This window comes from Papilio xuthus, unplaced genomic scaffold, assembly GCF_000836235.2.
Source record: "Papilio xuthus unplaced genomic scaffold, Pxut_1.1 DF828142.1, whole genome shotgun sequence".
Lineage (NCBI taxonomy): Eukaryota > Metazoa > Arthropoda > Insecta > Lepidoptera > Papilionidae > Papilio > Papilio xuthus.
Window position 1 is genome coordinate 6329819 of NW_013530507.1, and position 15956 is coordinate 6345774.

General features: G+C 33.4%; 1 protein-coding gene across 1 annotated transcript; it reads right to left on the bottom strand.

Moving 5' to 3' along the window:
- Nucleotides 1–6003: 6003 nt before the first annotated feature.
- Nucleotides 6004–13109, bottom strand: CPR15 (cuticular protein RR-1 motif 15). Its single transcript, XM_013307730.1, has 3 exons — nt 13043–13109; nt 11832–12450; nt 6004–6886 (listed from the first exon to the last, which is right to left on the bottom strand). The coding sequence occupies exons 1-3, from the start codon at nt 13049–13051 to the stop codon at nt 6552–6554; spliced, it is 963 nt and encodes a 320-aa protein (XP_013163184.1). The 5' UTR covers nt 13052–13109; the 3' UTR covers nt 6004–6551.
- Nucleotides 13110–15956: the final 2847 nt, after the last annotated feature.

The window sequence follows — 15956 nt, forward strand, 5'->3', positions numbered from 1 at the left end:
AAAAGTTTAAACACAAACTATTATTAAGTCCACGTATGTTTTATAGTCGTACAGTAACTTTGAACCGGATTTAATTGATGTTTTATTTCCAACCATGGTTAAAAATTTGTAGTTAAGAAAAATTCTAAAGTGTAAAATTACTTACGGTAGATTTTTGAGTGATGACACATGACAATGATGACGACATGTTATATACAGATATTTGGGTCTCAGAAACCCACAGTTAGAAAGTAATCGTATTTTATATTCATAAATTATTTCTAATACAATTCGCACCTAATTCACGCGTCTACCTTGAGTATATAATTAACATAAAGTAATCCAGTCACGGAATCAACCTAATTGGGAACATTCAGTACCACATCACGCGAACCCGTCCCTTACACCCAGTGTGTCACGAGCTTAATATAATCATAATAAATAATTGACTATCGATCGTTATTCACTGAAAGTCGTGAACACCAGTGTTAACCAAAGAGAGACTCTGTTCAATCTTACTAATATTATAAATGCGAATGTTTAGATGGTTGGATATTTGTTTGAAAGTATCTCCGGAACGCCTTAACGGATCTTACTGAAATTTGGCATATATGTAGAACATAGTCTAGAAAAAAACATAGGCTCCTAATTTTTTTTTTTAATTTTGCTTGGACGGAGTCGCGGGCGACAGCTAGTCTCTATCTAAATCATCTTTGTCGTTATCTTTGACAAAATAAAGATTAAACGGAGATTTTGGTCTTAGAAACCCACGGTTAATCACTCGCAATTTACTTCTTTCTTATATAATGTGTGATTCAGTTCACCACGTAGAAGTCATGGCGTGATGTTATACCTAAAATAATTTTTTTCTTTTATATTTAAAAAGAAAATAATGATTAAACAAATATTTCAAAGACTTTCTAACATTAACGTATTAAATCGGTAGTCATATTTTATTTTACATTTAAATTTGAATCGATTTGTAATACTTAAGCTGTATAAAAGGCAATCCTTTAAAATAATATTTTTCATAATAAGTACTATAATGAGTATGCAAAATAACCAATTAATTCGACTCTTATAAAAACTTTAAATCACTCAGCGCCTGCCATGTTTCTAACATAAACGGAAGCGTCAAGCTTTATTTTTTTTTTATAATTTTATAAGTGGCCAGTTTATTTAATGTGGTTTTAACACATAATGGCTTCGTTTTACAATAATTAGTTTTTGTTTTAAATTCTATCATTTTAAAAGTAGCTTATGCTAAGTGTATACTTAGTACATAAAATGTCTCGTTAACTTACTATGTTGGAAAAACTATTCTGAAACTAAAAGTTAGTTTTCATGAGTCTTTTAGTCCTTTAGAAATATGTTTGTACATCATCTATGGATGGATGGATGGGTATCTAGTATCAACCACGATCAGTCTGAAAAATCTTGGAATGGCGGCCACGGATAGGTCGATACAGCATGGACAAGCCTACCGTAAGATAGAGCAATGGTCTGGTCAAGGTTGCGGAAGTATCCTGGATACGGGTAGCACAGCACCAATCATCATCGTGATCTTTGGAGGAGGCCTATACCCAGCAGTGGACATCATACGGTTGAAGCGAAACTATGATCGTGTTATCATATTTAGAACAATAATAGTGTTAGGAAGAAAATCCCACACTGTGCCGGTGTACTGGCACAACACTAGCCTTACCAAAATGTCGACGTTTATGTCTCCTCACTAATAATTCTGACGCTTGACTTAGTAATGAAAGCGCGCAATTCTCGCCAAAGGATTCTAACTAATAATGTCTATAAATATCAACAGGAATATAAACATGAACCTATAATTGAATTTAAAACGTGAATGAAACATTCAAATTTGTAGACATATATAATTATTTAAAAATTAAAAATTATATTCGCCGTTGAATCTTAAACGCGGAACCGTTTAGAAGTTTATTAATTTTATATTTATATCTGTAGTATCGTAGCCTTAAACTTGTCTTATTTGTACGTGAACTTCTGAACTCTGTTTCGATGTGTCGAACATATAGGATTAAAAGTTTCCACTGTCAATAAACCGTATGAAACATACTCACAATAAATGTTTTACAACTAAACTAATAAAAATATAATGTATTTATAAACATAAATAATACTAAAGTAATAAAAAAAAATCTAGTAAAATACAATCTTACTTCTTGCTTATATTATAAATGCGAATGTTTAGATGGATTGATATTTGTTTGAAGGAATCTCCAGAACGGTTGAACGGATCTCTATAAAATTTGGTATACATATAGAACATAGTCAGGGAAAACACATAGGATATTAATCATGTTTCTTTTTAATTTCCTTTGATAAATTGATTGCGCTTTTTAATACGATTAGATTAATAGTTTTCAATTAGTAGTCATTACTATATAAGGCTCTTGAGAGCCATACTCTTGTTCATATCAGATTCACCAAGATCACGATCAACACGTCTTAGATCGTGGGAATGTAGAAACGCATATGTGCATATTTTTGCATTTTTATTGAACTTCTTATTAAATCATACTCTGATTTTTCTCAGACGAAACGTATTTATGAAAACATATTGTTATCTCATACAGTCATGATCAACAATCCGTTCTCCCTTTTTCATATTCGGAAGGGGGGGTAGCTGAAAACCAGCTCGACACTGGAATCTAACCAGTGTTGGCAAAACTGAGCCATCCCCTTTTGCCATCACTGTTTCTGAATAACTGTGTCTTGTATAACTTTAAGTTACTTTATGACAATAAATTTTATTATTATTATTTCTTTTTTTCACAGAGTATGAAAGAGATATGTATGTCAGGTTTGTGGCAATGAAAACCCACAGTTATTAATCCTTGAAGAAGGTCTACGTTTAGAAGTTTGCGTATAAAAACGTTGATGTTACTAACTCCAGTACTCGATGGCTCAGGGGTTAGCATTTGACTTGCAATCTGCAGATCCTGGGTTCGAATCCCTCCATGTACCAACGTTTGTCGATTTCTGATTTAAATGTACATTTATCCAACGTTCTTAAGGTGAAGGAAAAGATTTTGATGCTGCACATATCTGCGAAATTCAAAGATATGTAAGACCAACCACTACGTCAAGTCTCCAATGAGTATACTTGCAACTCAAAAGACTTGTAATGTCATGTCTTTAATGAGGCCGAGCACCTCCAAAATATCTTGACGTACGGGTAAACATGTCAATGGGTTCTTGTTCTTAATAAAACCTCTTGAACTGATTTAAAATTTGCAACGCTTTATTAGCTTGCAAATCAAATTGTGACATCTGCAAATTTGTTACAACAATGGTCCCAATGTACGTGTTTGTACCATAAACGAAAGATCAGAGAAATCTCTGCTCGTATTTGCGGATAATCTTTACGGTACAAGGCCAATACTTTAAGCTTCTTTATTGAGACATTTGATTTCAAAGAATTGTTATCATAATTACGCTTTTTGAGATTCTTTGAAAAATTGTTTCATATATTATAAACTAGCTGTCGCCCGCGACTCCGTCCGCGTGGATATATAAATAAAACTTAATAAGTGTAGCCTATGTGTTCTTTCAGACTATGTTCTATACGTATGCCAAATTTAATCGAGATCCGTTCAGCCGTTCTAGAGATTTCTTTAAACACCCATCCATCCATCCACATCACATCCATCTAAATATTCGCAGTTCTTCAAGGCATAAATTCGAAAAAAATAAAAAAAATAAATGCATAAATAGGATCCTATATCCGTCTTCTGGCTCACAGCTATCTCCTCACAACATTTTCAGTCATATCGGTAAGGCCGTTCTTGAGTTACAAATAGTTTAACTAACACGACTTTTTTATATATATACAGATGCAAATGCTTGGATTGTTGGAATAATGGATTGATGTTTGTTAGAAGGTATCTTCGGAACGGCTGCATAGATCTCGCTGAAATTTGTCATAGATGTACCATATAGAAGTTTTTTTTTTTTAATTTCGCATAGACGGAGTCGCGGTTGACAGCTAGTATTTAGTATATTAGTTTAATAAGGACAGGAGCAAGTGGCCTGATTTCGCCTAAATAACGAAGCTACACTGCCCATGGACTACAAAACTACGTAGTAATTAATCGTTGTATCCATGTTTGGTAAGATTTGGATTCCTTAAGTTTAACAAAGCAGTCCAAGTCCTTGGCATAATGAATCTATTCTAGTAGCATCTGCCATCTGTAGATCAAAGCTCCGACGTAGAGGCCACTTCATAAATAGTCATAAGGTTCATCCTAACCCTAAAAGGAGTTCAGTACCTAAAAGGGCGAAGTCTTTTTGCTCAGTCATACCTATTTTGGTTCGTATCTTCATACTACGAATTCCAAATCATTAAGCAATTGCATAAATGTGTTTGCTTTATTTATTTTGTTTAAATTATATTTATTTATTAGGAAATACTCGAATATGGGTTTTTGATATTAGAGATTATACATAGCACAAGGAAATTGTGAACTAGACGGAAACACCAGTATGGCATAAAGCCATTTATCCTTGGTTTCATCATTTCAAGGCACTAAAAGAAGAACAATTTTCAATACAGAACCGCATTATTGACAACTTTCAGGAAAAAAATCGACACTGTGTCGGTGTATCGGCGCAACACTAGCCTTATTAAAATATCAACGTTTATGTCCCCTCACTAATAATTCTGACACTTGACTTGGTAAATTCGCGCCAAAGGATTCAAACTAATAATGTCTAAAACAACTTAGTACGCACGTAAACTATCCGAATATTTTAAAGATTGAATGAATATGGTTAATCAGTAAATTATCAATCTATCACGAAAAGGCAAGTCCCTTCATGCACAAGGCAATGTCAATCTTTGAAAGCTAGCATCGCGAATATTGCGCTGCTAGTATACTAGTTTCTGGTATTGGCAACTAAGGAACAAAATAGCGACGCGTGTCTTTGTACGAAATTCTAAGACATCGTAATACTTTGCCTTGTGTCGCGTTAAGACGATGTGGAGATAACGTGGAACGTTTAGGAAATTAATCCTTATACATACTGTAGATGTTACAATGTTTAAATAAATGGTGTACTTATATAATGTTTCGTTTATTTATATAATAAAATAAAAATTTATTTAGTACAATTTTTTTAATTACCAAAAGCTGCTGTCGATCGTGGAGCGACTTGGCTCCACGATCGCTGCTCTGTCTCTGTTCGTAAGGCTATTTGAAATTTATATAATTTGGTACAGTCATGTCTAATTGTAATATTGAATTCTTTCGCTCCTTATGTTATCAATAAAATAGTGGAGTAAAATGTAAAAAGGGAATTTAAATTTATACTTTATTGAAATCAAGGTAGAGGTGTTACGTTAAACATTTTTATGTGATGTTATAAAAAAAGTTTTGTTGTCTGAACAATAATTGTGTACCTAATACATATTTTTTTCCCCAAAACTATAGTAAAGTACCAAATTCTAAATTCGACTATATGTAGTGACATCTAGTGGTCTTAATTCTAAAGTAATCTGTTAATTGTATTTAACTTACTACAACGCCATCTATGTCTTGTTACAGCGAAACTTTTAAGTATCGTAGAGTTTTTATACGATGCTCTTTTGTTTTTAATATTTTAAGAGAAGAAGAAGAGTATTAGAGATTTTGATGGTAAAATTGCGTATGTTTCGGTAATTTTTCCATCATTGCTTATCTAGTATTGGCTCACATATTTTGTCTTAAGATCATCATCTTAAAAACACCTTACAAAATCTTGTTCTTGAGGTAATTTTACGAATATTATACATGCGAATGTTTAGATGGATGGATGTTTGTTTGAAGGTATCTCCGGAACGGCTGCATGGATATCGTTGAAATTTGGCACAGATGTAGAACATTGTCTGGAGGAACACATAAGCTACCGATTAAGTTTAATTCCACGCGGACGGAGTCGCGTCGTCTAGTCTTTGCCATAATTTTCAACCAGTGTAATGTTTTAGGTATAAATATTAAAAGTCTAAAGAAATTTGCTAAATTCTCTTTATTATATTCATATTTACAAACTTAAAACTATAGCATCGTATAATTTTTTTTATACATTTTTTTCTTACAACTAGTACTGTCCATTTACAACGCCGCGTATAAACTATTTCTAAGTTTTTTTTTTTAAACAATTGAAAAATAATGAAAATAGATAATGGATAAGAATGATTTTGAGATCAACAGAGTATATGACTTTAAAGAAGAATTTCTATTTGTAAATAGACATTGAGTATTTAAATAATCATCACAACATCGGTTCATAGCTTAATTCGTCGCCGGTTTAACAAATAATGACGATAGAGGGAGTAATAAGAAAAGTATGAAGAAATATGACGCGTAAAAGAAAAAAAAAACCATCTCGTTCCAAAACCTTGCGATTTGACAAAATATTACAATCGTGTATCGCATTCTTTTAGTAATGTTCATCTTCATATCGGTGGTTTAAAGGAAAGAGTAATATTAGATCTAAAAGATATTCTAAAAGCGCATTTCAAACCTTATTAACTATCCCTCGTCATCATTATTGATTATTTAATAACGGTATCCTGTTTGAGAGTTATAGTTTCCATTGCCAGATCCTCTGGGGCCGGCGTTAGGGGTCAGGTACTGACGAGAAGTAGCGCCAGCACCAAAGGAGGTACCCCTGGAGCCGAATCCGGAACCACCGGCACCGAAACCAGAACCGCCAGCACCGAAACCAGAACCGCCATTGCCGAAACCGGAACCGCCAGCCCCAGTGCTGCCGGCACCGAAACCTGATCCTCTGGAACCAGCTCCGAAACCACCGGAGGGAGCGCCGTATTGACCAGAAGGTCCAGACGAGTAGCCACCGTTGCCAGCGCCGGCACCCTCACCGCGGTAAGATCCTGAAACAATTGAAAAATAAGTTTAGATAAATATTGCAAATCTAATAACTACTTTAGAAATCCAACTACGCAGAATAAAACAGGAACATCCAATGAAATAAAAAAAATATGCAAATGTTTTGATGTCAGCATGTTTGTTAGAAGGTATCTCCGGTACGGCTTAACGGATCTCGCTGAAATTTGGCCTAGATGTGGAACATAGCCAGGAAGAAAACATAGGCTACTTATTAGTTTTTTTAATTCTACACGAACGGAGTCGCGGGCGACAGATAGTACTACATGTTACAGTTATCTTAATTCATAACAAATGAAACACGCTAATGTCGAACTATTGTAATATTCATATATTACTTTTGACCTTTTGCAAACAAATGAAAAAGCGAAACGAGCGCGACTTCTTGAACCATTTTCCATTGCGAAATGTAATTACAAATAACTTCGTGCATATATGGATTTAACTGAGCAAGGTTTGCTGGGGCCATAGAACAAGCGGTTAAATTATACTATTTAATGTTAATGGAAGATAATAAATAAAGCCCTTTTTTCGGTTTTATCTACACCCAGCTAAAGCCGGATGATATTAATTTTAAGAGAATTTGGAATCCGAACTTTTTTTTTGAACGATTTGAGAGCAATTGAGGCACAAAAATCACAGATGTTTAAATATTACACATTTCATAGCCTCAATTTTGAATGAAATTATGAGATTATAAGCAATCAATTCTCTATAAGATAAATTAACCTATGTATTTAATGTATAACGCTAACTTCATGGCCCAACATCAATAACATGCGAAAGCTCATCGAGACCTTGCGCGTAAACCAGATCTTTTTGTTGTAGTTTTTAGAAATTAGTTAAATCTATTGTTACGGTAATTATATAAATAAGTTAATCAATAATTTGAGAATTATATTGAAAAAAGTAAAATATTTTAGATTGATCAATAGAAGTAAAGAAAATATATATTCTTTTATAACAGAAGGTGGCAAACGAGCTGCTGGAACATCGAGGTATTCAACGATGCTCATGGACATCAGTACTACCGGCCTTTGATATGAGGATACGAGGAGACGGAGATTCTTGAAGGAACCTAAGTCGTAGTGGTTTGGAAATCTTTAAATAACCCGTCTTAAATCATATTAATAAGGCTACAATTCGTTGGTCAGACTATTACGGTCAAGTTATAAGTAAAATTGCTCAAGGAAATTGTAAAAATTGCAGCAACAACACATGACCCTTAGTGATGAGTTTATGTAATAGCATCTCAAGCTTTGGCAACCTTCAATTTACTATGATTTCGATTCATTAGATGATTGGATAACATATAATGAGATTTTTTATTTGTACTACGAATTGAGTAAGATGGAAATTGAAGGCCACAAATATATCTTATGTTCCGTTGTTAAGACATTTTATGCTATAAGCTAAGATTTTGTAATAAACTTTAGAGATGCTATTAAAATTAGCTTAACTGTAGTCTAAAATAAGTCAGTAGTACTAAAAACAGACTACAACACTATTATTTTTTTTTTCAAAAATACAATTTAAGAAAGCTTCTTTGGATAGATGGATGTTTGTTATAAGGTATCTCCAGAACGGCTGAATGAATACGGTTGAAATTCGGCATAGATGTAGAACATAGTCTGGAAGAAGGCATAAGTTACTAAGTTTTTTTTTAATTCTAAAATATCATTCGTTCAAATCGAATAAGGAAAAATGAAACATTGCATGGGTTTATTTTCCCTTCATTAACGGAACTGCAATTAAATGTTACAAGTCTGTGAAACAAGCTAAGTGAAAATTAGTTATTTCCACCTCGCAATATTTAATGGTCCATGTCTTTTGTTCTAGATTTCTCACAGCGAGTTCCCAAACACTAAATGATAATAAGCCTGACATTTGTGTTTGAACTACATCATAACAATGAAAACTTGCATTAAAATTACGCAAAATTATCAATAGCGGGACAAGAGTAACGGAAAATCTATCATTTTCTCACACTATATCGGAGTTAATTTAAAATTAGTGTGATACTAATCACTCCCTTTTAATTATTAAAATTTACGTGTCATAAATAATGCGAAAAAACTACTTTTAAAGACTAATTTTAAGCTATACTACTTTAATTCTTAACGCTTTTTACTAAGATGCAGAACGCGTCTATCTTACAATTATTATAAATGCGAATATTTGGTTGGATGCCCGTTACTATGTTTCTCCAAAATGGCGAAATGGAACTTCGTGATATTTGGTATTAGAACACAATCTGTAACAACACATAGGATACCTATGATCCCGAAAATATATTAATTGCCGGATATGTTTGATACGATATCAACGTTTAGACATATCTTATTGAAATTTGGCACAGGTCTAAAACTGTCTCAAATAATAGTAGTAATATTCTTCTTGGTTGTTTTAATTTCGCGCAGACGATGTCACAACGTAATGCTTGAAAACCACGGATACAGATCATGTAACTGTCATTTAGGAAATGCAAAGATTTTGATATAAAACCTAAAATTGTTGCAATACAATATGACAGCATGAATAAAGGTCATTATCTAAGTCAGTCTTTCCCAAAGTGGGCGATAACGCCCCCTTGTGGGCGCTTGTCTCAAGTTGCGGGTTATAGTAAAAGATTCGTTTAGAATTCTCCGTTAATATACATATATAGGTCACGGTAATTAATTCATTTAATTTGAAGTTATAGTGGTTTTTAAATATGTGAAAATATGGGGGCGCTAAAAAAAATATTTATTATCAAAGTGTATAAGTATAAGTGTGTAAGATCAAAGTAATGCAACACGTTTCTCATACACATGATTACAAAGATTGTAATTAGACTTGCTTGATTAAGTATTCAATATCGCAGTTAACATAGTCAAAACAATGGCCAATTTAAATATGGGAAATTCAACTTTAAATCAACTAACATAAGGTGTAAATTTGATGGAATATTTGTGTTTCCGAAGGGCTTTAAGATGAACACGAGACCTAGTTTACTTAGAACAAATTCTCCCACAGACGTTCACTTTTACGTTGGATGAGTGACCTTTTTAAGGTAGCGATATCAAACTAGATTGGTACGACCCGACACTACTGCGGTCACGAAATGCTCTGTTAATTTCTCGGTTATTCTATATATGGACTGATTACTAGTACATTTTGACTCGTAGATTATGACGCCTTGATTTTGGATGGCGTGGATTTTATAAAAGTACTAGCTGTCGCCCACGACTCTGCTCTTGCGGAATTAAAAAACATAATTAGTAGACTATGTGTTCTTCCAGACTATGCTTTACATCTATGTCAAATTTTAGCGAGATCAATGCAACCGTTCTGGAGATATTTAATAACAAACATCCATCCATCTAAACATTCACATTCATAATATTAGTAAGATCTGATAAACTATCTTTATTTCTTAATACAGGTAATCATAGTCACACCTAGAGTAGCCAGTACAGATGAGCAAGCGGTACTACAATTGCGTCATTGCGATCGCAACGCGGCCCGTGAAAAGCCATAGGTCAATAGATTGATAGTAGCTCGGTGTAAATTTATAGCCTACTACACTATCTAAAGTAGTCTAGACATGATTACGCTCTTGATACATCTTCACTTTCTTGTCTTAAGTATTTATTGATTTAGAAAGTACAGTAAGTTTGTATGTGTAAATGTATGGATGATCTATACCTCTACTTTTGTTTTTCGTAAGTAATTTTGTGATGGTTAAACAAAAGCAATTTTTGAACATTGCATTCAAGTTGTGATTTTTATGAGTATGTTCTTACTTAGTACATTTTTTACGTAAGAAAAAAACTTAGTTCATTACGAAAAATTATGGTTAAGTCTCGTCTAATTCTAGTACAAAAAGTATCCAATTTTAATCCACAAATGAATAGTCACTGTCGTCTTAAAAAGTCACGTCATATTTTTAATCTTACTAATATTACAAATGTGAAAGTTTGGATGGATGTTTGTTAGGAAGCATCTCCAGAACGGCTTCATGGATTTTACTTAAAATTGGTATAGATATAGAATATAGTCTAAAAGAACACATAAGCTACTAATGAAGTTTTTTTTTAATTCCACGGACGGAGTCGCAGGCGACAGCTAGATTGTTAAATAGTTCTTATCTGACAAAGAGAAGAGAGCTGTATTTAGCATCGAATTAGAAAATATTCATAGGAAATTATGTCGCCCGGAATTGAAAAAATAAAAACTTAATAAGTAGCCTATGTGATCTTCCAGACTATGTTCTATATGTATGCCAAATTTCATCGAAATCCGTTCAGTTGTTCTAGAGATACCTTCAAATAAACATCCATCTAAACATTCGCATTTATAATATTAATAAGATTAAAATTGCAATTTACTAGACACGACCTAATCAGATCATTTCCTATACCGTGAATTAATTTTTTGTTCAATTTCATCAAAGTTATATAACTTTACTACAACGAAGATTAGCTTTTTAATGAACTTTATTCATTTTCTTTATAAGCAGATATTTCTTCGTAGTTAATTTTTTGTTTCCTAAAATACATCAGTCTTATAATATTAAGTTTAGTTAAGAATTTGTATATTTTTAAATTAGTTTGAATCTGCAATATTAATATTTGGATTCAAGTAAGAAATGTTTGTATGTATGTATGTACTTTATACATGTTGTAACTATGCCTACAATGTCTATTTGTCAATTGCTTATTCACGCATTTGCAACTTGTATTGAGAACATTTTTTACTGAGCATTACTTGAACTTTAAATTCATGTGAACTATAGCCTAAACATAAAAAAATCTTTCCGTTGTACTGAAGAAAGCTAATACCATCTTTTAGGGCTGTGGTTATAACCAGTTAATTCTTATGCATCAAGTTCCTTAAGAAATGTAACATTTTTATCAGTTGATTTTCTAATTTAAATAAAGTTCAACTCACCATCATCAACGATACCAGCAGCTTCATCGCGGGCGTTCTGTTCCAGGGATTTCAAGATGGCTTCCGGGATTGGGGGAGGTGTGGGAAGATGAGCGCCCTGGGGCTGGAATCCGTTCTCGTCAGCAGTATAAGTGATGCTGTAGTCTTGACCGTCATCACCCTTGTAAGCGAAACTGCCCTGAGACTGGACACCGTTGGTCGCCACACCGGACGCTTCAGCACGGATACCGTTGGATGTCTCGAAGTCGTAAGCGAAATTGTCTCCATTGATTTCGTTGTTCAGTCGTAGGATTTGAGCGCCAGCGTCGGCTGATTGTCTGGCGTTGTAATTGCCACCGTTGTAGCTTCCAGCACCACCAGCGCCGCTGTAACTTCCAGCACCTCCACCTCCGTTGTAGCTTCCTGCACCTCCGAATCCTGCACCACCTCCGGCGCCTCCGAAAGCTCCAGCTCCTCCGGCTCCACCGAAGCCGCCAGCGCTACCAAATCTACCCGGAGCACCGGCACCTCCTCCGAATCCATTGCCTCCGAACCCTGAGCCTGCGCCTCCTCTGGGAGGGAGGTAGGTATTGTCTAGGCGAGCGGCAGAGCACACTCCCAGCACGGCGGCAACCACGAACTGAATGAGAAAATCACAAAATTAGTCTTAGCAAATTGTATCTACAACACACAACGAGCCAAAAATAGCGATGGGCATTTATTTTAGTAGCTAAAATATAGAGCTAATTAGTAATTATTATTTGCTAAAATTTTGGTGTATTTAAATCATTAGTGAAATAGACAATTTTGTGGAAGAAATGCTCAAAAATATATTTAAATGCAGGGCAACTAGTAAAAGGATACACGTACCAAATAATTCATAAAATCTACTTATATACGTTTTAAACAATGTACAAAGTAATCCTGCCCTAAATGGTATGTACCAAACTGACCTTTAGTTGCGAAAGTGAATCATTTGACCCTTCCATTTGGAGTATCATTAAATAGATCAGATGAATATTTAAATATAACAAAGGTTTTTCCCAAAAAAAAAGGAAAAAAATGTATTTAATATTTTGAAATTACTTTTTTAATTATTGTAAATTTACAATTTTTTAGAGAGAAAATTAGACATATTATTTTTACAATATTAAGTTGGAAGAAATCCCTAAAAAATTACGATTTAAAATATAAAAAAATTAATTATTTAAATCCAGCCAGCAATGACTTACCAGCTTCATATTTAATATTGTTTTTATAAAAATAATTGTTGTACTACGGCTTGACTGCTCGCGGCTGACTGTGGTATCTGCAAGAAGTCTTGGTGGTTATATACCTCGCATCTTGCCATAGAACGCCACTGAAAAAGGCATCACGGCCGTTAAATTGCAATACAGTGTATCACCGGAATCACTGGGCTTGTCTCAAAGATGCGTTTGTTCACTAAACAGGTTATAAGTAATTAAACTATTTAAAAATATAAAAAAATATATTTTCAAAGCATCCTTTTATCAATGTTGAATTTTTTAATTGTATTTAATGATGATTTTATTGGTTAATTTAATTAATTTTGTATTTTTAATTTGTTAATAATTTTAAAGTAAAAGTTTTTTTTTTTTATTTTGTAAAAAACATTTCACACCATTACGTGGGTTAATATAAGACCGAAGGTTCGTTTGTTATATATTTTATGTGTAAAATTAGTAAATATGTGAAAATTAGTAATTTTACCATAGACAAGTATAATAAAATCAAGGACAAGTGAGTGTCTTTCTGTTTTCGCAAACCCTTACTTTGATAATATATTTGTGCAGTTTCTGCTAACGACCGCAAGATGGCGCAACATCTGGATCGACCACGAATACGTGCTCATCAGGACATTAGCTTTACTGGTTTCGTAGTTTTGAAACAGTTCTACCGAAATATAATAATTGTTAATATAAAGATTTTTATATTAACAATTATTCAAATATTTTTGACTCCACCCTTTTGCAGTATCTTAACTGCCCTAAGTGTTCTTTAATTATTACGTCAGCAGCTCCTTAGTTTAGGTAATTTTTCTTGTAGTAAATCTTACTAATATTATAAATGCGAAAGTTTAGTTGGATGTATTGATGGAAGGTATCTCCGGAACGGCTCAACAGATCTTGATGAAATTTTGTATGCATGTAGAACGTAGTCTGAAAGAACATATAGGCTACTCATTATTTTTGATCACTCCCGCGCGGACAGAGTCGTGGGCAACAACTAGTCTTCAATAAAGGTTTGCATCAGAGATAATTTAACTTTTCTGAGATGGTTAAGTTGGATTGTTCCTTAGCGATAAGAATTTCTCCGTAGAAATCTGTAAACTCTGCCTATCCTTCTGGATTACGGACTTAATTATATTGTCATTTATTATTAGGAAAATTAATCATATTAATCATACTAATAATATAAATACGTATGTTTTGATGGATAGCGTGGAAGAACTGATAGGCCACGAAGTAAGTTTTTTTATTGCGCGGAAGGAGTCGCGGGCGCCAGCTAGTTTAATCTAACATTGCAATGCGGTTAAAACATTCTCTAAATAACTGGTAAGTATCAATAACATATAAGTAATCGTAATGTTATATGTGAAAATTTTAACATATCGAATTAATATGTCATTGAATATGCGTATTCGCATAATAAAATTGTATTAAGCATATTAGGATGCAGAAGTAACCCTTCCTTGTGTTTCCATTGACTAGAAACAAAAACATTTGTCATCCCTTTTATTTCTCTTAAATAAATGAAACATATTTCACAAATACATATATTATCTTACTAATATTGTAAATGCGAATGGATGGATGGATGCTTCTTAAAAGGTATTTCCAGAACGGCTGCATAGATATGTTTGAAATTTGTCACAAATGTAGAACATAGTCTGGAAGAAGACATAGGTTACTAATTAAGTTTTTTTTTTTAATTCCACGCGAACGGAGTTGCGGACGACAGTTAGTACATATTTTTAACAGAATAAAGTCATAATTTGATGTTGAACGAGATTTTTAATATAAGTTTACTATTTTCCGTACGTTTTTAAATCAAATTAGAATATTCAGGGGATGTTCTGTTAGAACAATATCCTATTTTATTTTAAGATAAATTGCACAATTTTCACACGAAATTTGAAAAAATCGCTTTTCTGTTTTAATAACATGAAACCAGCCTAATTTTATTTATTGAAGCCTGAAATCGATTTGTAAAAGTATCTTATAGAATTAAACGTTTGATTAATCGATTACTAAACGGATTAACTCTTCGTTAATTATTTTATCCGGCGTACGTTAATATGTTTATTAAGTTATTATACCATTTTAGATTATTTTATAATTACTGTATTAATCAGCTGATGAGTTAGATCCTATAATTCTAGCCTTGACACAGACTTACTAGATGTCCTTTTACTCATTACAAGTCAACAAGTCTATCTTACTAATATTATAATTGTGAAAGTTTGGATAGATAAATGGATGTTTGTTTGAAGGTACCTCCAGAACGGCTGAAGTATCGAAGAATACATAGGCTACTTATTTTTTTTTTTCAATTTTCGCGCGGACGAAGTCGCGGGCGACTGGTAGTATACTTATTACTTTGATAAAAGATTCAAAGATGGCGTTAAAAGCATTTTATAAGATGAAATGCACAATATGTAACAGATTCCCAGGCGTCCGGTACAGCACGTTGCGACATCGCGGAGATGCGAATCCACTTTATCTATTATATTATTACCGCGAGGACAATAATTACGGTGAATCTCTTTATCGGACATACGGACGAAAAGTTTGTCAAGCAAAAAATTTACAATTTTTTCCCTTACGGGGGACGATGTTGAATTAATAAGCTGATTCTACTAAATAACTATGGGTTTTGTCAGCCGATGATCTAAACTAAGTCTATTTGTCTACTTTTACAAAGACATCAAAATATCTGAAAGTCGCCTGATGAGCAATATTTAGTAAGAAATATGTGAACCACACGAATACTTACGTGTGGTTAAAATCAAGTTTAAAAAAATATATCACTACAATGCACTCACTATTAAATTTAAGATGTTATAGTCAAACTAGGATAACAGGTCGTTGAGAGAGACACTATTGTCGCCGTCAGTTCTGCCAG